This window comes from Clinocottus analis, unplaced genomic scaffold (genome assembly GCF_023055335.1).
Source record: "Clinocottus analis isolate CAN_PGR_092001 unplaced genomic scaffold, fCliAna1.0.p SCAF_12, whole genome shotgun sequence".
In the NCBI taxonomy this organism is placed as follows: Eukaryota; Metazoa; Chordata; class Actinopteri; order Perciformes; family Cottidae; genus Clinocottus; species Clinocottus analis.
Window position 1 is genome coordinate 8,104,511 of NW_027175843.1, and position 25,829 is coordinate 8,130,339.

General features: G+C 39.2%; 2 protein-coding genes across 2 annotated transcripts; one reads left to right on the top strand and one right to left on the bottom strand.

Annotated features, from left to right (window-relative positions):
* Nucleotides 1–2,070: 2,070 nt before the first annotated feature.
* Nucleotides 2,071–14,006, bottom strand: marco (macrophage receptor with collagenous structure). Its single transcript, XM_068572606.1, has 11 exons — nucleotides 13,836–14,006; nucleotides 12,736–12,834; nucleotides 12,387–12,550; nucleotides 11,810–11,927; nucleotides 11,565–11,627; nucleotides 9,170–9,259; nucleotides 8,207–8,293; nucleotides 7,212–7,247; nucleotides 7,015–7,074; nucleotides 6,705–6,869; nucleotides 2,071–2,347 (listed from the first exon to the last, which is right to left on the bottom strand). Exons 1-11 carry the CDS (start codon nucleotides 13,942–13,944, stop codon nucleotides 2,217–2,219), a joined length of 1,122 nt encoding a protein of 373 aa, XP_068428707.1. The 5' UTR covers nucleotides 13,945–14,006; the 3' UTR covers nucleotides 2,071–2,216.
* Nucleotides 14,007–21,569: 7,563 nt separating this feature from the next.
* Nucleotides 21,570–25,700, top strand: LOC137783157 (homeobox protein engrailed-1-B-like). Its single transcript, XM_068572950.1, has 2 exons — nucleotides 21,570–22,297; nucleotides 25,378–25,700. Exons 1-2 carry the CDS (start codon nucleotides 21,745–21,747, stop codon nucleotides 25,698–25,700), a joined length of 876 nt encoding a protein of 291 aa, XP_068429051.1. The 5' UTR covers nucleotides 21,570–21,744.
* The last annotated feature ends 129 nt before the right edge of the window (nucleotides 25,701–25,829 follow it).

The following is a 25,829-nucleotide window of genomic DNA, read 5'->3' on the forward strand; positions in this document are numbered from 1 at the left end:
TGAGGTTGTGACCTGCTGCTCTCAGCTAAACAAAGTTGTGACCTGTTGCTTTGAGGTTAACAAAGTCATGACCTGTTGCTCTGTACAGGTCATGACATGCTGCTCTGAGCTAAAGAAGGCCATGACCTGTTGCTCTGTATAGGTCATGACTTTGTACGGACTCTAACGGATATAACTCTAAGGCTCAGAGCAACAGGTCATGACTTTGTTTAGCTCAGAGCAACAGGTCATGACTTTGTTTAGCTCAGAGCAACATGTCATGACCTTGTTTAGCTCAGAGCAACAGGTCATGACCTTGTTTAGCTTAGAGTCTAAGCTAAAGAAGGCTATGACCTGCTGCTCTAAGCTAAAGAAGGCCATGAGATGTTGCTCTGAGCTAAACAAGGTTATATGACCTGCTGATGTAAATGTTTTAGTAACAGACATGTAACCTGGGGAACCTAATGGCCCTGTTGCTCAGTCTTACAGGAACAGCAAACTACCTCAATTAATATGTTGTTATTTATATAATCAGAATCAGCTTTAGGTGTGTACACATTTAATGAATATGACTTATCTAAATGTACATGGACAGATATAGACATAAGGCTGAAAACAGGCAACAACGCCTAAGAATCGTTTAACTACTATAAACTATGTGAGACATCTTAGAAATGTGAGAGGAGCTGTGCTCTTCATGTTTCAGTCAGTATTGAAGCCTTTGATTGAATTCCAACCTCATTTTTTTTTTACTATTTTGAATTCTTTATCTAAAGACATCCATTTGTAAACTACTCTCTACAGCTTTGTGTCCTCCCATCTGATTTTAAAACTGCTTCAGTAAAACGATAGTACACTGTACAAACACAGCCCTACTAAAAGTAGTGAATGACATCAGTACAAATCCTGATCAAAACAAGCCTTCAGTTCTGGTACTGCATTTTATACAGTGGACCACCAACATAGAGAACATGAGCATGTTGATCTGTCCAGAATTGTTTTTATCATCTGATTCACTTCACAACTTAGTGGAAGAAAATGTGTTGTATACCGAGATGACCACTCCCCTGAACACCATGAGGTTACCTGTGGGATACCAGAAAGGTCGATTGTAGGATTATTACTTTTAAATTTGCACATGCTACCCCTAAGCAGTGTCATCGGGAGGCATGGCATCTCTAGCCACAGCTATGCTGATGACACTCAGCTTTTTGTGGCAGTCGTTTTAGTATTTATACTTTTTTTTTTCTTAACTTTATTTGGTGTGCATTAGTCCTTTTACTGTCTCTCCGTTTTTGTCTTGTTTTCGTATTGTCAATTATTTGTAAACCAATTTCAATTGCATTTGATTTCTTTGAAAGGTGCAACAAAACTTGATTGACTTGCAGGACCATCTAACTTCAACTAATGTATTAGTAAAATAAATAAATCATATAAGACAGACAGGTAGATATGGTTGTTGGATGGCTTAGGTTTAGCATTCATGTTTTCTACATAACTTGCAAACTTGTTCCTTGACTCTATGAAGAGATTAAACCCCACATAAAAGAAAAAAAAGATTCTTTAATTATTTTTATTTTATAAAATAGGCAAGTGGTGGACTTCAGCCTCTAGTGGCAATGTCACATATTACATCAATCAACAAGAAAACCAAATTACTTGGCAAAATCTCTTTTTTTCAGCTTTTTTTATGTCATAAATGACACTTTAGATGAAATTATGTTTTCACTTGCCTTTCAGGGCTTCCGTATGAATGAGATATGAGGTGATATCAGACATAAAAGGGAATTTCTTAAACAATCTAAGTTATTACTAATTTAATTTGTATCATCTATGATGTTAGATCAACATCACTATCTTGACGACGACTCTTGTGCGACCTCTTCATCTTTGCTGACTTTCCAAATTCATGAGTGTTGTGAGATAGATAGAAGGCGATGGCGATCATGTCACTAAAAGAAAGAACGGCTTCGTCCACAGCTTCATCCTCCAGGATGATGGGAATAGATGAGGACAGTGCAACAAGAATTTGAAAAAAAGAGAACGGTCGCAGCGCAGCTTCATTTGAGAAATATTAGAATTTTATTCCAGTAAAGATTTATTAGCATGATGTTGTGTTTACAGTACACTTAAAATGCAATTTGAGGCTGTGTTTTATAAATGTGTAATGAGATCCAGCTCTGAACATCGTTACTAGTGGCACTGTTGTCTGCTCGTGTCCCAAGTGAGCCATTCCTCTAGATGCATTGCACTCCGGCGTCCTCAGTGTGTTGGCAGTTGTTGACACCAACTCCTCGGTGTCGGCAGTTAAAGATGTCAGACTCTGTTCCTAAACATTTGAGCTCATCCAGCCAGATCCTACCAGAGCCTAAATGACAGTGAGAACAAAACATGCATTCATCACATGCTTTTTGGATATTATAGTGCAATAACATTTACTCTGTATCTTCTTGTGGTAGAGGAAGTACTTTACTGAAGTTAAAATAAACCACAAGGTAAATTCAATATTCAAAGTAAAATAGCATATACTGTTTAATGTTTCTGTTCCGTGTCTTTTCTTTCTTTTATAATTAGTTTTATAGTTACTTATTTACTCATATGAAACTTGGTGTAGACCATTTTAAAACTCAAAACAGCGATGTCTGAAAGTGTGCGTAGACAGTTTAGCAACAAAAATACATTTCATTTAGCTAATGCTTTCATCCAAAGGGACTTACATTTCTGCTCTATACAACATAGACACAGCAAAGGGGAGCAACTCGGGGTTAAGTGACTTGCTAAAGGACACATTGACTGGCAGAGCCGTGGCTCAAACCACTGACTCTCTGATTGACAGACTGGAATGCTAACCACTAAGCCATAGTGCCCCAAATACGAGTTAGATAGCTCGTCCAGGTATTTTAAGCAGCAAACGTCATAGACAAACTAAGCACAACTGTCTGCTTTGAATACAATATATTAATATATTAGCAAGTGGCCCAATATTTAGTGGCAAATATATAAATGTATTTAATTAAGAAAAAGTGTGTAACCAGCAAGAAGTTATAACCATACAAGTCACTTGATGATTCAAACTTATTCTCTATGATCATTTACTGAATGCCACCATGACATGAACTGGGAACTTTGACTTTATTGAGTTTTAAAACAAACACTATCATTTTTAAGCAGTCCAGTATTAGTCAACACATTAATAGCATGGACACAGTTGGTGTTTTGGTTTAACGGGTGACCGTGTCAACTGTCAGCCGGATGGGATGGCTGTTACTTGTTTTGAAGGGAGCCGTCGTGTCCCCATAAAGGCACTCAATTATTTAAAAAATACAGACTCGTCTGTGTTTCTTATCTACACCAACCAGTTACTATTAATACGAGCAACAATGGACGCTGAAAGTCCTCAGTTAACATGGTCAATCGGTAAACTGAAACACCTGATGCTCTGAAAGAGTCCTATGGGAATCCTGTCGAATTTGAGTCAGCTGTTTCTGACAACCGTACATGCAGAGCCAGACATTTGAATGCTGGTAACAGTTTGTATTCAGTGTTTAAAGCACACTAGGGGAAAAAATCCTTTAATGTACAGATGTGAAATTGGAAACTATCTTCTCATCTCACTCTTTTAGAAATATTTAGCACATTTCACAATATTTCGGACAATAATCCTGGCATGATATTCAATAACAATCATTGCTGATGTTGTTATGCAGAACTACTTAAACCTTGACCGGCCCAGTACTGGGCCCTATTTTTCGTACATAGTTTAACAAATTTGATCAAATGTCCTATTATCCATCCTAAATTATCGAATTGCGCATGCACGCTCTTCTTCAGAAGGGAGAAAAATCAAACGCCAAATTTATGATGTTCACTTGCTACACCTATACGGATCAGTATGTATGTATTATTGATAATCAGAAATTCAATCAATTGAAGCAGTGAAAAGAAATTGTGTGTGATTCTCTGTATTCCTATTTTAAGTCCACCTCAATCATGTTCTACAATATGATATATATGGTGTACTGTAACACTGTCATATAATTATGAGTGCTTTCAACACATCCATAAGTTTCTTAAGTGCTAAATAAATGTGACGAACAACACGGCATGCAGCAGCTTTCACAATGTTCTCCAAATCGCAGACACTGTACCAACATGTACCACTCACAAAAAGCAAGTTGTAGCTTTTTTTTTTTTACACAATCCTTCTGTGATCCAGTCTGCATACAGTCCGAGTACATTATGTGAGACGGCCAACGCTCAGCTGCGCCGTATGGTGTTAAATGTATGTCTCCAGAAAGTCTTGTAAATAAATGAGTCATTCGATAGCGCACGTATAAAGTTATCATGATGTGAGAATGGATTTTGGCAATCTGGAAGAACTCTCCCTATAAAACTAATATAACTACGATCGCTCCTTCACCAATGAGGAAGGGAGCTGCTTTTTATCCCGTGGGAGTTGCCAACTTATCAAGTGAACTTTCAGTAAACCTGCCCTGGAGCAGGTTAGGAGATTTTGATGTGTTGCCATGATGATTTATCTAAACTGGCTTTGTGGAACCGAAAAGCCTGACCTACGTCATCTTATCCTGGAAATTATCCAGCTATTTCATTAAGCCAGGTATGAGGAACGGGGCCTAGGCTAACTTGGTTTCTCGAAGGGTAATCCATGCTCAGATGGTCTCATTAATTCGAGCCAGACGTCAGTCATCAGGTTAATTGTGCGTGTGCGTTCCTCTTCAGAAGGGAGGATAGTCGAGTGATGAAACCATGATCTTCTAACAGTACAACTTAACAAATAAACTCAAAGGAAGAGCCGCCTATGTCTCCGGTGAAGAGCCAGATTATCATGAACACATATGAGGAAGACAAAATTCTATAATCATGGCAAAGTCTAGTGCTGCGTTCACAGCACAACACTTTTGCTTGCAAGACATGAGCATCGAAAAATATCAGACAAGTGTCTTGACAATATGTCAATGTTGGGAAAATGTATCCACGAATGTTAAGTGCCTCATCACCCAAATCAATCAGATTATATTTATTTAAATGTGCCTGCTGGCAGTTTCATACAAATTAATGTATACTTATGAGGATATATGTGTGTATGTGTATGTATATTATGTATGTATGTATGTATGTATGTATGTATGTATGTATGTATGTATGTATGTATGTATGTATGTATGTATGTATGGTATCCATGTATCATGTCTATATTTATGTATGTGTAGATTACCACTTAACTAGGAGTTTGAATATGTGTATGGGCGAATCAGTATTATTCATTATCAAAATTTCAATCAATTGAAGCAGTGAAAAGAACTTGTATGTGTGTTCTCTGTATTCTTATCATGAGTCTATCTTAATTATTTTCTATAATAATAATTATATGTATGGTGTACTAATAACACTGTTTGTATAATTATGAGTGCTTTCAACACATCTATAAGTTTCTTAAGCGCTAAATAAACTTTCCGAACAGCATGGCATACAGCAGCTGGCGCGCCATCTTTGGCCCGAGCCATTCCAAGCTGACCTAGAGCCGGTCGCGGCGCACCGCAGCAAAGGAAATGCGCCCGGCGAGAGCCAGCACAGCAAGGAGAGAGCACAACCCCGTCGGGTCAACAACTTTGCATGTTGTCCAAATCAATCCTTCAAAACCACGTCACTGACACACCAAACAGTGCACAGACAAGACATTGAAACACTGCTGCGTCGGCGACAGCAGTGCACTTTAGTGCGGGGAGAAGCAGCGAGGAGAAGTATACTATAGTGTTGTGGCTTGTTTATGATTAAATACGACTGCAAATGTGAAAAAAACAACAACAAAAAAAACAGTAATATAATCAGCATTTCATTCAACAGAATCACATAACCCTCTGTGGGAAAGGGGTCATCAGTAAATCCTGCGATTCTCGATTCTAGGTTTGAGATGCTGGCTTCACTGGCCAATCACACCGCACGTTAATGGGGGCTGCATGCCCAATCATACATCCAGACTTCTAGAAGACTGTTTCATGTATTCTAACCATGCTACTATAAAGGAAGAAAGGTGAAAGAAAAAGGTGAAATAAAAAATGCTGTTAAACAGGTCCTAAGAAGCCATACAAGAGGCCTAAAGGAGCAAAGGAACAAATGAAGGCAGTTGTGCAATGAGAAAATAAACTAATAGGCAAAAAGAATTATAGTACATGTAGTGTATTTGTAAAAAATAAATACATTATTAAATAGCTATAACTTTTAATTATAAAACAAAAAAATATATGTATATATATATATATATATATATATATATATATATATATATATATATATATATATCTTTTTGAATTATTAAATAACTCAAAGAACTTTGTGATTCTGTTCAGGCCACCAGAGAAGGCTTAAAGGCCCTGACGGCCCACCACTGCATTTATATAACTCTAACTACTACTATTATATATCTGCTATTATTACTACTGATGCTATTACTACTCTTATATTGTATATAAAAGATGTATATTTCATATGGATTGTCTATGTTGTAATTGTATGATGCTGTTCATTCTATGAACTTGACATCTATTGTACTTCAATTTTGCTTCTTTTGTACTTGTATTGCACTTGTATTGTACTTCTATTGTACCTTCTAGTGTACTTCTATTATACTTGCATTGTTCTTCTGCCCATCCTGGGAGAGCCCCTCCCCATTTGACATGATGTGAAGGTGCCAGCGGACTTCTTACCTGGGCTGGCAGTGAAGGTGGAAATGGCATTTTGGAAGCCCAGCATCTTACAGATCACCTTTCCATCCACAGTGTCGAAGCCGTCGTCACACACGGTGCCCCAGACTCCATTGTAGTTAACCTCTACTCGCCCTCTGGATCGCCCGGGCACAAGACGCACAATCACTGTGGGGACACAACGTTGCAGCTGTTTAAAGTTCCTGCTAGCTTGAATTTGTTCTATTTTGAAAGTGTCTTATTGCAGTTAGTTATTTTTAGGCATAGCTTTAAAAAAATATATGGTTCTCTGGTCAGTCACATGCAGCATTACACTCTGGTGGATTTCCTTTATCTCCCTTGTCTCCTTTGGGGCCTTGTGGTCCAGGACGACCTGTGGAGGAAATTTTTTTAAAATATATCTTCCAACCAAACTAATGGTTTACAAGAACTGGTATCAACTTATCTGTAACTTCAAATGCTTTGCAGAATTCATCACATAAGGAACCTGTTACTTGAATACACACTCACCTTCAGTTCCATTGGAGCCAGCTGGTCCACTCAAACCTGATGACAACAACATGACATCATGAACCCAATAAATAAGAGTGAGTAGATGCAATCTATAGTTCAACGTTAGGTCATGTTTAGAGCTTTGGTCATTGACCAACACATCTTTTGAATCACAGCCCATAAAGTTTGTGTGACATACACTTCAGCAGTGAGTCAGTGCCATCTATTACTAACACACATTAAACACACGAGCAGGACGGCACTCAATATGGTTTCTCTCTGCAGCACACCGAGGCATTAAAACAGTTAAACCTATCTACTTATATATCAGCTGTGGGGTAACAAAATGAAATCCAACAACATGTGAACACCAGCAACTTGATCACTGAAACTCAGCTGCCAAACACCATACTTGTTGGCGCTGTATATATATGGCGCTGATATGCATCAGCCAGCAGTGATCACTAAACCAGCCTAGTGAATGCATGTGATGGTTTAGTTTATAGTTTTATTTGTTTTTCTGCAATCTTGGCTTAAAAACGAGGGTTCTCCTTCAGCTCACTAGAGTGATATCCGTGTGCACCTGCCAAGCAGGGTTTATTTCTGGGCTGACTCTGCTTTCATCCAACCCAGCTGGTAACATGCTGAAGGCCTAAACACACTGCCCTCCTCGTGAGGTGCCTGGATGGGATCAAGTGATGAGGCACAAAACGAGTACTATAAAGACTTTAGTGTCTCCAGAGATTAATGTTATCACTAGTGCTGCTTGAGGAGGCGGGATTAGCTTCGGGCAGACTTAGAATTTAGTAGTCTTACTCACGCACAGATTCATTCACAGGCAGAATAAAAAGGACATGTTGGCTGATGGCTTATGTCTGGATACATGTATTTGTATTTCTGTTAGCATCTCTTGAAGGAGGAAAACCCACCATGACTATTCAGAGGGAAACACACTAGTGCAATGATATATAATAATCATTTAAAATGTATTTAGCTAATATCCAAGCCCTTACCTTGGCCCCCATGTTCTCCCTTCTCTCCCTTTGCACCTGGTCCTTGATTCCCAGGGGCACCTGGGAGCCCAGGTGAACCCTTTGGACCTGTAGTCACACACAGACACACATGATTATAAACTGCTATTTATGTTTTTATGGTACAAATATATATTTTATAAATGCAAGCTGGTCATTATGCATGGCACAGCGCTTTGTCAGCATTATAACAAATGATACACAGAAGTGAAAGGAGGAAGAAAAATTTCATAACTGCAATCTGCTGATACATTTTTTCCACCGAGGAACTGAGCCTCTGTAAAGTAAGTTGCTAGGCCATAAGTATTTACAGAAGGAACATATTCTCAAGATGTTCTGCCTGAACACACATTTTTTCAGCTCTGACCTGCTGGTAATAGAACATATTTTTATAAAGAGCAATTTAACAATGTAAATGTAATTGAATGTATTTATTCACCTAATATGTTCATCAAAAAAAGACTAATGTGCAAAGGAAACAGGGCTTGGCTGTGTCATGTTTCTGCTCATCTTTTCCTCACGGAGACAATCAGAGCAAAACAACACGTGAGCTGTAACATGTGGAGCTTCAGCTCAGATCAATGCAATATGTAAGCATTTGCTAATTAGCACAAAGTCCAGCTGAGGGGATGGGAGACCTACATTTATCATTTTTACTGCTGTTTGCGAAAATGATATATGATCCTTTATAATAAAGGAATGCAGCTGCCATGTTTTGACTGAAGCAGACAGGTGTTAGAGGGGTTGTCACATCAGTCTGGATGCTCCAGCTTGGTTTTCATCTGTCAGCCCTGACGAGCATTTTCATAAATTCAATGCATGTCATCAGTACATATGAAGACCTTCTGATGGAGCTCCATTTTGTGATTTAAGCTTTTCAAAAGAATGTGTCTAGAACTGATTCAATAATGACAACAGGTATATTATTACTTTAAGGAAACCCACCAACTTCACCAGCATCTCCTTGCTTCCCAGGGTCTCCTTTGAGTCCCATTTCACCCTTTGGTCCCAGAGGGCCAGCAGGGCCACTATCACCTAGAAAGCAAAATACAGGTATGTAGTCTATGGATGGACTTCTGCTGCTCAACACGTTGACGAAGGCCGTGCTTCAGTCAGGGGTCACAACCTAAATTCACCGTTTGTGAACTTCTTTAGACCACGCATATTCCATCACATGTCCTTGGAAGTCCAGCTGAAGAAGATTGTGGTATCCTGACTGTGTTAAGGACAGGTTGATTTATTCACGAGGAGTTATTCCTCTGGAAGTGGCTCTATAGATCTGATGATTAGATTTGAATTATTTTCATAATATAACGTTTGGCTTGATGGCAGAAGGAATGGTCACTATGTCTCTTAAAATCCTTATAATGAGGATCATTTCTTATGCTGTAACGTTTAAAAACATAAGGTCACAAAAGCAAACCAAACATTCCATCTAATTATTTATTTTTCACTGCAAAAAAGGAATTTTAAGAAAGTAAAAAAGCCTTGTATCAAGAAAATAAGTCTTATTTTTAGCCCGAAAAGAATTTTAATCTTGTCAAGCAGTTGTTGGTTAGAAAAATGATCTCATTTTAAGAAAGTATACCTTACTTTTTCTTGATAAGATATACCAGCTCATTTTGAGCAAGAATGAACCAGAAACAGAGTATAAAAAGGTTCTACAATAAAACACAGAGCAGTGACAAGATTATTTGTCTTGTTTTAAGAGTAAGACCGTTTGCAGAACTTTTTAATTTAAGAATGCCATGAAACAAGAACAATTAAAGTTTGTTTTTTAATTATTATTATTATTGTTTACATTGCAGGGCAGAACCTGCTGCTTCATATCTAACGTACACTGCCTGGCCAAAAAAAAAGTCGCCACCAAAAAAAAGGTCACACACACTAATATTTGGTTGGACCGCCTTTAACTTTAGTTACGGCACACGGTTTATTTCCATCCAGTGCTTCCAGTGAAGCACTCTTGATGGAATAACCTGGTCGTTGCTGAACCTAGACCTGAGCAACTGCAGCAACCCTAGATCATAGCACTGCCCCCAAAGGCTTGTATAGTAGGCAGTAGTAATTAAATGCAGGTTGACACTCTGTTTTCGGGCAGGCAGTGTATTAAGATGACAGTAGACTGGTCTATACAACACACAACATAATACAAATAACCATGCTGCAAGAAAACTGCATGGCCCATAAACAAAACAAAATGAAAAAATGGCCAAAATGATCAGACCCTTGACTCAATTTCATCCTGAAACACAAAAGAACATGCAGTAGACTGCAGCATCGGCAACTGAGTGCTATTTTATTGTTCTTCTAATGCATACATGTGACTTTAGCTCAGTGGTTAAGATGCCTGTCTTTCAATCAGGTAATCAGAGGTTTGAATCTTGGTGAAGCCAGTTCTCTTTGTTTTAATTTGGCTAAATTTAAGATTTTCTGTCTAGTTTAAAAGTCTCATTTTGGTCTTTCAGAGCCAAGAATTTTGGGCTTATTTTAAGAAATCTTGTCAAGCAAAAAAAGCTTACCCCATTGGCAGATTTATTTGCTTGATATAGTGTGATTTGATTGAATATAAGATGTTTTTGCTTCCTTCTAGAAGGGCTGTTTTTGCAGTGTTGGTGATGAAACTCAACCATCACTCGGCATATTCTTGGCTTTAACATCTGCAATCCCTTTGGCTGTGTTAATGCATTATGGCATACAATTTGGTAAAGGTGAGTTGTTCAAGTTCAACCTCAGCGCCAATAATAAATCATGGACTGTGTCACCAAAATAAGACACTCCAATGTTTAAATGAAAACCCCAAACCACAACATTACAGTAATCTGGTGCCCTGACTTTAAAATTGTAGTTTTTACAATTTTCTACCAAATTGAACCATTTTCATAAATTCAATGCATGCTTTTTATATTTACTTTACTTAGTTTACCTGGTTTCCTTAGCAGGAAACCAGGTAAACTAAGTAAATAGTCCATATAGTTGGTAATCAGTGACATATCCCAGGCATAACACAACAGAGGCATTATGTAAACAAGCTGGTATTTGAAAGGTTACAATTCTCAAATTCAATTAATATTTGGTGGTTGTGATCAAGACTAAAAGTGTAAAATAATATAATTATAATATAATAATAAAATAATATGAATATATAGTCATGGGATGGTGTTTTGTTCTCAAAGGACATAGGAGCAACTTTTGTAAAGGGTTAAATATGCTGAGTGTAAAAAACTCTGAAAGTAAGTAAGTAAAACAGTTTGTCTCTAATCTGCCAGTTGTTCATGTGCAGTTTCTAACATACTATTAGCAAATTATACACACAGACAAAACTTTACCTTTAACTCACCTTTGATGCCGCTCGGTCCCGGCATGCCTGAAAGTCCATCTGTTCCCGGAATACCAGGAGGTCCTGAGAGCACAATAGGGTTGATCAACTCTGCTCTTAAAGTTCTGTTCAGGTGCTTACAGTTGTATGCGTTGCAACCTTTCCAGTTAGCCTGAAACCTAAAATCCATAGTCAATACGCAGGAATGCTTATTGTGATAAATGCTCATTTTCCTGCCATTGTGACTTCAGCTATATGCGTCCTACCTGGCATAAGGCTGACAGTTGTCAGTTTGCCCTCCAGGCTGTAGGTGGTGCTGTTGAGCAGGTTCAGGTCAGACTGCAGCCTGGCCAGATGCCCCTCCTTTCCACACATGCTGTTGACCTGTTTTCATGGCAGAAACATGACTATGATGTGAAATGAATGCCGTGAAAACATCAAATTAATGTAAATTTGCTAAATACATTTACATAAATAAATTTACATTGAGACATTTCATTTCGGCACATATGTGTGCTTCCCCTTTTGATCTCTCTGCTGAAGCTGATGAACTAAAAAAAATGCATTCAAAATAATGTTTCAAGCATTCATAAAACTGCATGAGATGCAATGCCATTAAAAACACGGTTTGGAATACAAGGGTATCTATCTACTGTATGCAGGTATATTTTCTTGTGTGTTTCAAATGTGGTGTTTGTAATGATGTAAGTCATAATAAGTATTCATTGTTGATGTTGAACAGTTGAAGTAAAAATAAAAAAACTAAGATTAACAAAAATAAACTTAAGCTATATACAAAAGTAAAACGTTCAGTTAAATGTTACACATAAACAGCAGGAGGACCTGGCTTTCTAGGGACCACAGGTGGTCTCTCAGAGTCTTGGTTTCTTGACTGTTGTTGAAGAGGACACTTTGAAGCTGCTCATCACCCTTTGCCACAGGAGGGATGTGATTGGATGTCAGCTTCTCCAACCTGGGATCAGACAATGAAGACTCCAACATGACAACTGGGACAGAGAGGAAAAAACAACAGCACATTTCTTCAGTCGACCTTCATAATGACTTCAGTTTGACTTTGTTCAAAAGGTCCATGACAGAAACAGACAGAATGACCTTGCCCCTCATCAATATATCTCATTTAAATATAAATATGTGATAAGAAATGATTCAGTAATACGGTAAGCAGTTGCACCTTTATAAAAAAGAACGACATCCAGGGCGATCTGCAAAATGAGGAAAACAACCATCAAATTGAAACACCACTGTCTTCTGGGCCTTGCTGGCTTTAGATCTGGAACACAGAAAACGGGAGAATGGGATCAAACTCCTGCAGCAAATTACATCCTTGGAAAATAATTCCGAGTAGCTGGAATCATCCAGTTGATACAAATACTTTTATACATTTGCAACGCTCTGAGCTTCTAATATTTGGACAACCTGTGGAAAATGTCAGCTGTCAATCACAAAGAAACCCTAAGGGTTACTAATATTAATAATACTTGTAATTTATATAGTGCTTTTCTAAATACTAATTCTAATAATAAAGGCCTTCATCACAAAGACATGTAAATTTGTCATAGTAAGAAATACTCAGGTGCAAATGATAAAATGGCTGAATTCTATTGAGCCGCTTCAGTTTCATATCCTGGTATTGTTCACAACGTCACTGATGAGAGTCATCTGTGGATCGTACCACTTGTGCTTTTATATCAATGCTTGCTTTAAAAAAGGCTATTCATGCAAATTAGTTTGGAAATTTACATCAAAGATACAACAGTTTTAATTTATTTTTACAAAATAGCCCGAAATCGCAATTTCTCGAGGGAGCAGTAAAATGAGAAATGTATCATTTTTATGATAATTATTATGAATATTTTATTACACTGCAGTGATAAACCTATGTGTATAATGTGATATCCCTATGTATCGTGTGTTATGATTTTGTATTTGTTATGATATTTGCGTTTGTTCTGCTCATACTTAAAGTGAATGTTAACAACAAAAATAAAATATTCTTTAGTCACTAAATTCAGGATTCAGTTCTTATTACTTGAACATTTCTAAAATTAGACCAAAGTGTATCTTTTCAAAGTGTTGAGAAATTAATTCATGCTTTTGTGTCATCAGCCCACTATAATTCATCTCTTGCTGAGAGTTAAGCTAATCAGGTTCAAACGACAGCAAATTCCTTTGTTCTCGCCATAGTCTGTTAACCTCTTGTTATTGTTCAATGTTTTTTTTATGAATAACCTCCTAGGAATGGGTACCAATGTGTTTGCTCTGAGTCCTCACCCTCGGGCTGGAAGCTGTACAGGTCCGTCCTGCTGAGGCTCATGTCAAACAGCGGGTTGCTCTGTGTGTACGAAACTCCGTCCCTCTTCTGGTCCACTGAGGTCTCCATGCTCAGAGAGGCCACTACCGCCCTCTCTTCCTGCTTCAGGAGCTCTTATAGCACCAGAGCATGAGGTCAGGAAACAGATTGCAACAGAACCTGTGAAAGAACTCACACGGAGAGAAGCAGAAAAGGAACTTCATCTGATTCAGCAGCACGCCCAGGACATGGAGCAGAATGAGGAAGTTGGTGAAGTAGATGCAAGTCCTTGCAAAACCGTAAATGAAACAAAGTTTAGTATGAGTTATCACTGTTTGATTGATGGATGAGATTAGTATATCACTTTGTTGCTGTTGCTTCTTTATCATGTCTGCTGGTTCATCTGGTGCTGAACAATACTCCAACAACCTAGAATAGAGTAGAACAGTCACATTCAAAATGAATGTGTACACACTCAAAGCAATAAGCAACAAAAAATACACACCTCGTGAGCAGCTGTTTGGGGGAATTGCTGAGTCTTTTTTTTTCAAACTGTGTAATTGAGACTGGATGTCTCAATTATACAGCGTTAGAGGTTGAGAGACAGTGAGGCCGTTAACCGCTAACACACTGGGGATGTTGGTTTTATCATGGAGTTTAATATTTTAAGATGTATTAGTTGAATATAGAAGGATGGATTGCCATAAAGGCTTCATTAGTGACTGCTCATTATGTTTGAATGGTCTTTGATGCTTTTAACTTTTCTTCTGAACAAAGATCCTCCGAGTAACAGTTGAGTAAGAAAAGAAGAGTCCAGCAGGTGTTGGTCAAATGAACTTGAAGCTGAGCATCGGAATGTGTACAGATTGAAACAGGAACTAGTTCCTAACTTGTTCATAATAATGAGCTCATTAGAACACTTTTACGTGGGCCTGAAGAACCTCCACCACAATATATTATTAATTTTAATAAGAATGAAATCAAGCATTCTGATTGGTTAAGAGTGAGGGATGGGGTGTACTGTATTGAGCCATAATGTACGTACACCTGTTTACATTAACCTGAGTGTACCATATCAGTGTGCATTTAAAATAACAGGTAGATTTTAGCCACGATAAAGTCCTCACTGGATCCGACCACACTAGAGGGTTTCGTTAGAAAACTCTGGTTCGATATCCAAATGGACTTTGGTCAACGAGGGAAGGGTAACCGCCAGCTAACCACAGGGTCCTTCATTGTTTTCGCTGATGAGAATGGACAGAAATATGCCAGCATGAGATTCAATGAGGAGACAAAGAATCATAAAGATCCCATTGTCAGTTCTCTTCTAGGACTGACAATAGTGACTTTCCTTGCTGAGTAGTTGGCAACACTAGGGGGCTGTCTAGCTACAGTTTGAGCTTCGATGGTGCAGATCCGTACATCTAACCTACAGAGACCTGCCTCCAACCTAGAAAATCAACTACACTTATTAAAGGAGGCAGGGGAATAGCTAAACATGTGACACACTGAGCAAGACAGAGCAGGAGAGGTAGAGAAGGAGGACATTGCTAGCTGCTCAGCTAAAGTAAGGTAGCCCAAAAACTAACAATGTGAAAATGAGACTTGAATTTAAGTGATAAGTCACTAAAAGAAGAAGAGAATCGAGTGTATAAATTTTAAAGATGTACTCCAGGTAATCAGTCGCTTGTACTGAAGAATATCACACAATTTGCTTGGTTTTCAAATACATGTGTTGTTCCTTACGCCATCGCAATTGTAAAGATGTAATAGTACTTCATGCATTTTACTGGATTTATTTTGAGAAATACAGGCCAAAGGATAATCCAGCAAAACTAATTTTATTCATCAATTCATTTAGTTTTCTGTACAATAGTTAAAAGTGCAAACAGTAAATAAACTTGAATATTTTAAATTGGAAAGCTTAGGGTTTATTGTCATGGGAACATTGTACGACAACACTCAACTCTATGGCCTGTAACACAAGAAGAAGAACATAAATACATTGATCATATGATGCCCTTTCCTTACAGATTACTGCAGTGGTTGGGAAAGTGGCAGACACATATATGTATATTCATAAATTAACAAAGATTTTTTTCAGATTTTATAAATTCATACAGTCGAGTTAATCAAAGCTTCTGGGCATGTGACAGTATGTTTGTGCAGAAGAAGAGGAGGAAAACGAAAAGAAGAAGTAAAGTCACATCATGCCTCCCTGCTCTTTCCACATGTAAGCTGTTATGACTAAGTTTCCACTTGTCTCAGCATTTTAGATAAATCCTCTGAAATGTTGTTTTCTTGTCATGCTGTGGGAATTGAATCTTAATCCAGTGTACTTAGTGTAGTTGTTGCAGTTGGTAAGTTAAGTTTGGACTGAAACTTGAACATACAAGGATAAATATGATATGAAAGTTGAAGACGATCCGTGGAAGACGAAGGAAACAGCTCTCGGTCACTTTGAAACTCTGCTGCTCCCACGTGGACAAAAGAACAATAGATGAAGCTTTACGTTGGTCCACAATAAAGATGCCTGGCTCACACTCTTAAATTACACTTATAGATAAATCAGTTTTTCAAACATTCACCTATGCAGTAATTTTGCCTCTATCTCAAAATAAGAGTGCAGTGATTGCCCAGATGACTTCTCCACGAGGAACAAATAAATCCTCTAACTGCTTTGAAAGAAACCAATTAGCTGCATGCAATATTGCATGCACTGTAACAAGATAACTGTAGAATGTACAGTAACTTGCTGGCAGAAATTAGCAAGTAAGTAGCTGTAGTATATTTTTACAGTATGCTTACTGTAAAATGATTACAGTACCCATAGAATACTTTGGTAATTTTTACAGTAATAATCCCAGTACCGTCATTGTTATTACAGTAGTTATCAAAATAATGAAAATGTCATCACAGTAACCGTGTACAGTTTACAGCAAATCTTAGACTACTGTAACATGCATCAATACTGTAAAATAATTACATGCAGTAAAATGAAGATGCAGTTTTTTTTTAAACAAAAGTAATTTATTTAAATATTTCAACATTTTAAATATAAATTTTACATTTAGTTTTTAGTTGGTAAAAAAAGTTATTATTTTATGGTATTCTTGAACATACATTTTAAATGTTCCTCTTTTTTCAAGTTACTATGACAATTTATTCACGTTTTAAAGTAATTTGACAGCAAACAGTCAAATTCAAGCAAATGTATAAAAACTATTTGAACTGAAAAATGTTACTGTATTGAACTGTAATCCTCTCACGAGGCAGTCGTCTTCTTCATGAACTGGATTCTTCTTCCTGGGCAGAAGTCCTCTTCCCTGCGGTGAAAGGACAGCAAGACATTGATTGCCGATTCCCACAATATGTTTCTACTGACAATGTCAGCCTATGTTGTGTTGTGTCTACTGTGATCTTACCAAGCTTGATGAGCCTTGGAGTGTTCTGCAGGGACACCTGGACCTCAACATCAGCCTGGGTGAAGGTTTCCTGCAAAACAAAATAAACAGACAAGAGTAGCGTATTTATTAGGAGGGACATGAATGAAAACCCTCACCTTAATGTTCCCGGTGAGAGAGAGAGAGTGAGTGAGCCGAGTGTGGAGGATATCCAATTCAGTTTATTTTATATAGCCCAAAATCACAAATACAGAATTTTTCTTCGAGGGCTTTACCGTCTGGACACATAACTGTTATAAAAGGGATTTTTTTTCTTCTTTTTTCTCACAAATAAATTATATAAAATAATACAAGTATTAGAACTCAAAAGGTTTTCATATGACTACTTAAACTTGAACTTGGGAAAAGGAGGTACAAAATTTGAGTCTAACAGGAGGAGCTTATGGCCATGGGTATGGCCATATGTTACTATAACCGCTCGAGTGGGGTAATATGGTATTATAAGCTATCTAGTGACTTTTTTTAATCTGATAATACTGACTACCACTGTTATTATTATGTGTTTGTGTAATTATCCATAACTTATTCGTGAAGAGTTATCTATGCTATGATAAAACATATAACAAATAATTGTTTGCGATACTGAGCAAAAGTCCAAATCATACTTCTGAAGGATCTGTTCCTAATTATTCTCAAACCCATCCCAAAATATTCCTGATTTATACAATCGTCAACATTCTAATCTGGATAAATCGTTCTGGGGTAGCTCTTGAGTCCTGAAATGTTCACTTCATGGATACTGGACCACCTCACCAACCGTCCACAGTATGTGCGGATACGGGGGTGTGAATCAGATCAGGTGTCCTGCAGGACAGAGGCCCCACAGGGAACCGTTCTAGCTCCATTCCTCTTCACCATATACACCTCGGACTTCAGCCACAACTCTGCCAACCGTCACCTGCAAAAGTTATCTGATGACTTTGCAATTGTCAGCCTTATCCCCGCTGATGATGACAGAAAGTACAGTGAACTCAATCAGGACTTTTTGGGATTGTGCCAGCGTAACCGCCTCCACATAAACTCCAGCAAGACCAAGGAGCTTGTGGTGGACTTCCGCCGGGGTAAAAGCCCTCATACGCTACCGGTGAGGATCCAGGGACTGGACATAGAGATTGTGAAGTACCTAGGTGTTCATTTGAACAATAAACTGGACTGGTCCGACCATGCACACGCACTCTACAAAAAAGGACGGAGCAGACTCTTCCTGTTGAGGAGACTGAGGTATTTTGGGGTGCAGGCAGCCCTCCTGAAGACCTTTTATGACTCTATGGTGGCATCAGCCATTTTTTACGGAGTGGTCTTCTGGAGCAGCAGCATTTCGGCAGCTGATAGGAAAAGACTGGACAAACTGGTGAGGAAGGCCAGCAGCGTGCTGGGGGGGTCCTCTGGATACTGTGGAGGTGGTGGGGGACAGGAGGATGATGACTAAGCTACCATCCCTGATGAACCACGCCTCCCACCCCATGCAGGACGCTCTGGTCCACTGTACAGCTCCTTCAGCCACTGGCTGATTCATCCCCGGTGTCTTAGGGAGAGGTACCGAAAGTCCTTTCTCCCTGCTGCTGTCAGGCTGCACAATAAGCTGAGCCCCCAGTAGAACACAAAACCACTCTGAACACTTGAACACTGTGAACACTTTAACCCCACTTGGTGCAATACCTTCTAAACTTTTACACTTTATAGACATTATTTACAATTTATTTTTATTCTATCTGTATATTTTATATTTTTGTTTCTTACTGTTTCATTTTGTTGAATTGTGTTTTTATTACTGTTCTACTGTTTATTTATATTACTTACTTATCTCTACTTTAAATTTCTGTGAATTAAGGGCTGCTGTAATCCCGTAATTTCCCCACGAAGGGACTAATAAAGGACTATCTTATCGTATCTTATCTTTGTGTGTCTAAATCAAAGCCCTGCGAAGCGCAGTACGGTCCCTTGTGTCACATGCAGCCATTTACTATAAATGAATTCTGATACAGTGCTCGAGGGGGCTCATTAAATTCACACGCGTTACTCTCATCGGCCACCAGATGTCACTCTGGTGTCATGCTCTCTTCCTGTGTGCCCAGTAGAGTATTTGGACGACGGGGGAGGTGACGCATGAGTTTAAAGAAGAAGAGGTATCCAGAGGGTTAACCTTTGTTTCCTGGCCTCCAGCTCATCGGCGAACATTTTGCAGCTGTAATGTCAATTATGTCTATTTGTAATCGTGACTCAGGAATATTCCGGAAAGATACTTTATATTCTTTGATTTAAATCCACCGGTTTTGTCACTGGTACAAATCATGAGCAGCCAACGAGTGTTATCTTCCGAACCCCACGTGTTTAGTCCTATACACAACAGAGACGCATAAAAGAACGTAAAGAGTTTACGTCCTTATTGTTGCTCATTTTTAGACCACCTCATTGCAGGGCGCTTCTTACTGCTCTTTGCTCAGACCGGTTCGGGATGAGCGGCCTCTCAGGCCTGCAGCGGGCTGCGTGAAGCCTCTCAGCTCCTCCGGGGCAACTTTCACATTTTATCAGTGCGTTTGGTGCGTTTAATAATTTAATTAGATTATGTTTATTTCGTATGGCCCAGAATCACAAATCACAGATTATTCTCAGAGAGCTTTACAGTCTTTACACACATCTCTGTCCAGGAATCTCACATCAGGAACAACTCTTCTAAAAACCTTTTCACGGGGAAAAAAGGGAAGAAACCTTCAGGAGAGCAAAAGAGGAGCATACCTCTCCCCGGACGGACAGAAGCAATAGATGTCATGTTACCAGAAGTTACAGCACATTACATGAATTTGACAAAAAATATTTTATCATGAGTAGTAGGCATGATGAAACAGTGACAATATCAAGAATAACGTTTCTGCTTTCTTTTAAATTAAAATGAGTTTATAATCCAGCTGTAACATTTATTTCAAAATAATGTTTTTTGTTTTTTAAGCGTGTAAAATAAATCATCTGTCTTGAATAAAGGTATGGATGACAACGCACCAACGTACGTTTAGGGCATTACACATAAGATTATTTGTACCTTCTGATCCATTGATCCGAGTCCTGTATTGCGTCCAAAGATAATCTCACATTGAATCTTAATCTCCGTATGAAAAGAAAACAGTAAATATCTGTGTGTGTGTGTGTGTGTGTGTGTGTGTGTGTGTGTGTGTGTGCGTGTGTGTGTGTGTGTGTGTGTGTGTGTGTGTGTGTGTGTGACTAATCCAGCAGCAGCACTACAAAAACACGTCATAGTGAGGAAAGAGCGTTTCCTATGTGGTGTCGTCGTGAGGAGGTTACTATGTTGATAAACACTTACAAAACAATAATTGTAAAATTAATGATACATAGAGGAGAACATAATTAACAATAACAGCTACTGTAGGCTACCCATAGAAACAATAATTCCTCTTATAAACACTGAGACCATCTGAACATCACACTCTCAATAACTGTCGAACTATTATATAATTATCATTAATTTTATAGTGACAAAAAAGGTAATGAAAGCATATTAGAAGGCACGAAGAATGGCACTTAATTAGTGAATGCCAGACATGAATTGATTGTTATTTTTACAATGATGATGATATTCTATGACAAAACAGAGGTGTAGATGCGCGTTCTACACTCTAAATTCTTCAGGTTATTTAACATTACAAAAAGAAAAAATAAAGCAAGGTCATATGAATTACTGAAATGAAGTTGTCCCTACATCAGCCTCCATGTAATCCGGTTGCAGCGTCTGTGCATGTTGGTCCTCCGGTCTTCCGGTGTGTGTGTGTGTGTGTGTGTGTGTGTGTGTGTGTGTGTGTGTGTGTGTGTGTGTGTGTGTGTGTGTGTGTGTGTGTGTGTGTGTAACCCTGCTATCCCTGCGTAACAGACAGCCCGGAACACAGCTGAAGGCCCGGGGCTTTGAAACTCTGTGGTCGGGGTGACCGGGAGGTTTGCTCGCTCCTCGGCTCTCCTCTGGAATCAGAGTCGCCTCACATCATTGGACATCGTCATCACTGTCTTAAAGTGTCCTGGCCGCTGATTGGTCCGCTAGGCTATGCCTCGTCTATGCACCTACAGTGTGTGTGTGTGTGTGTGTGTGTGTGTGTGTGTGTGTGTGTGTGTGTGTGTGTGTGTGTGTGTGTGTGTGTGTGTGTGTGTGTGTGTGTGTGTAATGGTGCTGTGATGGACGGACCTGCTGAAGCCCCGGCTGTCACAGGGGGAGCAGCTCCGGGTGTGAGAGCGCATGCAGCAGCCACTTGTACAGGAACCCGACATGATGCACCGGAGCGCATTGACGCAGCAGGATGTGCACATTGCAAATGATTTCAGCAGCCAGCAATATTAAAGAGAGAAAGTAACGATGCTGTAGGTTCCTTTTGTCATATTTTGGATACAAACAGACCAACACGGTGGGAGTGAGAGAGCAGCCGCGATGGAGGAGCCGCGGGATGTGAGCAGCTCGGACAGCAGCGAGGGGGACAGCGGATCCCCGGCTCCCAGCCTGCCCTCGCCGCCCCTGCTGCCCTTGCAGGCCGCCCAACAGGCCCACAGAACCACCAACTTTTTCATCGACAACATTTTGCGGCCCGACTTTGGCTGCAAGAAGGAGCCCGGCGGCCTGGGCCCCCGGGAGAGGGCGCAGACCTCCGGCCGGGCCCGCGTTCACCCGGCTGTCAGCAGGCCGAGCCTTCCCGGGACGCCGTGCCACGACTCCAACTGCAGCAGTGACAGCACCTCGTCCTCAGCCTCCTGCGCCTCTTTGGCGAGTCCCAAAAAGAGTCACGGCGGCGGCGGAGGGAGCGCAGCCGCCACCACTGAGAGCAGCGGCGTGAAAGCCGAGGAGAGGACCGGCGGCGCGGCCGCGGAGAACACGTCCTCCTCGCTGGTGGTGCTAAACGGAACCGGAGCCTCCACACCGGAGAGCCAGCCGCTGCTCTGGCCCGCCTGGGTCTACTGCACCCGGTACTCGGACCGGCCCTCATCTGGTAAGGCTATAGCTTCACGGAGAAGAATCGCGGAGCTCCGGAGGGCTCCGTAGTTTTATGTATTATCTCATCATTAGTTTAATTATATTTATTATTTTATGATTCTTTTAGTTTTATTTATTATCTCATCATTAGCTTAGTGTTATTTATTATCACCCCATTAGTTTAGTGTTATTTATTATCACACAATTAGTTTAGTGTTATTTATTATCACACAATTAGTTTAGTGTTATTTATTATCACACAATTAGTTTAGTGTTATTTATTATCTCATCATTGGTTTTGTTTTATATATTCATATTATCATTAGCTTAGTTGTATTTATCAATAATTTAGTTGTATTTATTATCTTATCAACAATTTAGTTGTATTTATCATCTCATCATTAGTTCAGTTGTATTTATTATCTCAGCATTAATTCAGTTATATTTATTCTCTCGGCATTAGTTCAGTTGTATGTATTATCTCATCATTAGTTTAGTGTTATTTATGTATCTCATCATTGTGATATTTGTTTTTCTGACACAGAGATACATTATCTGTGTTGCAATTTTTATTCAGGCAATCAGGTCCTTTTTTAAAGAAAGTAAAGCTCGAAAGAATTTAAAGCAAACGCTAAGGTCAGCTGATTGATCTTAGTTTTGCCTTATATTATTATTTATTATATTATTATTATTATCATATATCTTTCTAACCTCATTTTAAAATGTAGATATATCCCCGCCCACACAATAATAAAAATTAAAAGTAAAATAAGTAATAAAAGGTGCTTTAATAACTCATTGGTCTTGTCAGGTCAGAGTTAATACCCTTCCTGGATCTAAATATTACATCAGTCAGATGGCGTATATACACACACACACACACACACACACACACACACACACACACACACACACACACACACACATATATATATATATATATATATATATATATATATATATATATATATATATATATATATATATATATATATATGTATATATATGTGTGTGTGTATATACATACACATATATATATATATATATATATATATATATATATATATATATATATATATTAATCTCCACATTCCTCCATATCTTTTAACGTATAGTTTTGACTTGTCACATGGTGCTAAATAAAACGAAATAATTCACCAGAAATCATGATTTTTTTTACATATACTTGTCATTAACAGTCCTAAAACATATGTTTTTAATATAATATATATATATATATATATATTTATATAATAGAATATACATATATATATATATATTCTATTTTATTTAATTGTTGCATTGTATTTTACTCTTTTTGTTTATATTCTATCGTATTGTATTGTATTTTATTCTTCTCTATTCTATATTATTCTACTCTATTTTATTTTACACTTCCATATTTTGTTTTATACTATTGTATTGTTCTTTATACTCTATTTGATCATATTAAATTGTATTCTACTCTATTTTATTTTAGACTACTCTGTTTTATTCTGTTCAACTCTATTTGAATTGTATTCCATTCCACTCTCCGCTCTTCTATTATTTTAACGTTTCTTTAACGTCATCAGTGTACAAATCAAAGTAAACCCCAGAACAGAACGGATCTACACCTGTTCCATGTGATCCAGCTCCAATATGAGAGAGCGCGTGCAACTGGAGTCAAATTATATGGACTGTAGGTCTCAACTGTAGGACACAACCGGCCTGGTTCCATGTCTTCATGGATGATCCGGATCCGGATCAGGATTAGGATTAAGGTTAGGGTTCACGGTGACGGCTCCAGCCCCGCCTCTTGAGTGTGACGCGTGTTTGGTCCTTTCTCCTAGTGTGTGTGATCCCGGTGTGATCTCGGTGTGATCCCGGTGTTATTCCTGTGTGTGATCCCGGTGTGTGACCGGTTGTCCTACATGGAACACGAGCTGTTGTGAGTCCAACACAACGCAGCCGCGTTAAACTCTCAGCCGCCTGCAGACACGAGATGTGTTGAATCCATAAACCTGTATGATCGGTCTGACTTCAGCAAACATGGAGTCAGAGAACTGCAACGTACCTCGGGAGGTGAGGACGCCGACTGGAGTTTCCTGAGGCCGTCTGGAGCTTCCTGAAGCTACCTGGAGCTTCAGGCTGAAGCTTCTTAACGCCGGAGCTTCATAAGACCGACTGGACCTTCATAAAACTGACTGGAGCTTCCTAACGCCGGATGGAGCTTTATAAAACCGACTGGAGCTTCCTAACGCCGGATGGAGCTTCATAAAACTGCCCGGACCTTCATAAAACCGGATGGAGCTTCATAAGGCCAGCGGTTCCTGAACTCCTGGATGCAGCGTTCTTTCATTTAATGATATTAAATACGGGATTCACCGATTTTAATCTGCAAGAGAATAAGACGCAATCAATCCTACAAATTAATATGTGTGTATCCAACACATTTTTTATTTAGACAAAATGTTACATTAGAAGGATTATTGTTTGCATGGTGTTTGTGGGCGCATTAATTTACTAAAGTATGCGTGATATTAGAGTGCTTATGAATTTATTTTTGTTCAATCTGTCCGTTTTCATCCTGCAAATTCAGAATGATTGTTTTGTTTTTTACGTATAAATATGTACAACACACTTTAGTTCCCTTCCAGCGTCTCCTCTGAAAGTTTCATATTTTTTACGTGTCTATCAAAGATATATAATCGTATCACGGGTATCCTTGTGTATGCGTGTGTGTCCGCGCGCGCGCGCGCGCGCGCGCGCGTGTGTGTGTGTGTGTGTGTGTGTGTGTGTGTGTGCGTGAGTGTGTATCAGACTTCAATAGAGACGTATAATGAGGTTATTACATATATTCTTATTATTATTAATGGATTATAACATATTTATACAAATGATTGTATACAAATAACAAAAGCCATACATAATATTATTAATATTCATATTATTATATTCATCATTAATATTACAATTATGCCTGATGTTGTAGTCCACCACTGACTGGTGATGTCTTGACTTTTCGATGTGTTCCTGCGTTGATGGTCATTAATGAGTTATGATCATCACGCTGCATATTCATGTTCCCGCTCTGGCCCTCTCGCCCTACTGCAGGTCCAAGGACCCGGAAACTGAAGAAGTCAAAGAGCGGCAAAGAGGACAAGCGGCCGCGCACGGCCTTCACGGCCGAGCAGCTGCAGCGGCTGAAGACGGAGTTCCAGGTGAATCGCTACATCACAGAGCAGCGGCGCCAGAGCCTGGCTCAGGAGCTGGGCCTCAACGAGTCCCAGATCAAGATCTGGTTCCAGAACAAGCGGGCCAAGATCAAGAAGGCCAGCGGCTTCAAAAACGGGCTCGCGCTGCAGCTGATGGCGCAGGGACTGTACAACCACTCCACTACCACCATCCAGGAGGACCAGGAGGACGACAGCGACTGAGCCCGCCTCCCTGCACTGTACATATATTATAGATCTAATTTAATGCAGAGGACGGGGCGGAGAGCTGATTGGATATCGCACGTATTGTCAGAAGTTCTCCTCTTCCTCTTCTCCGTCTCCTCCTCTTCA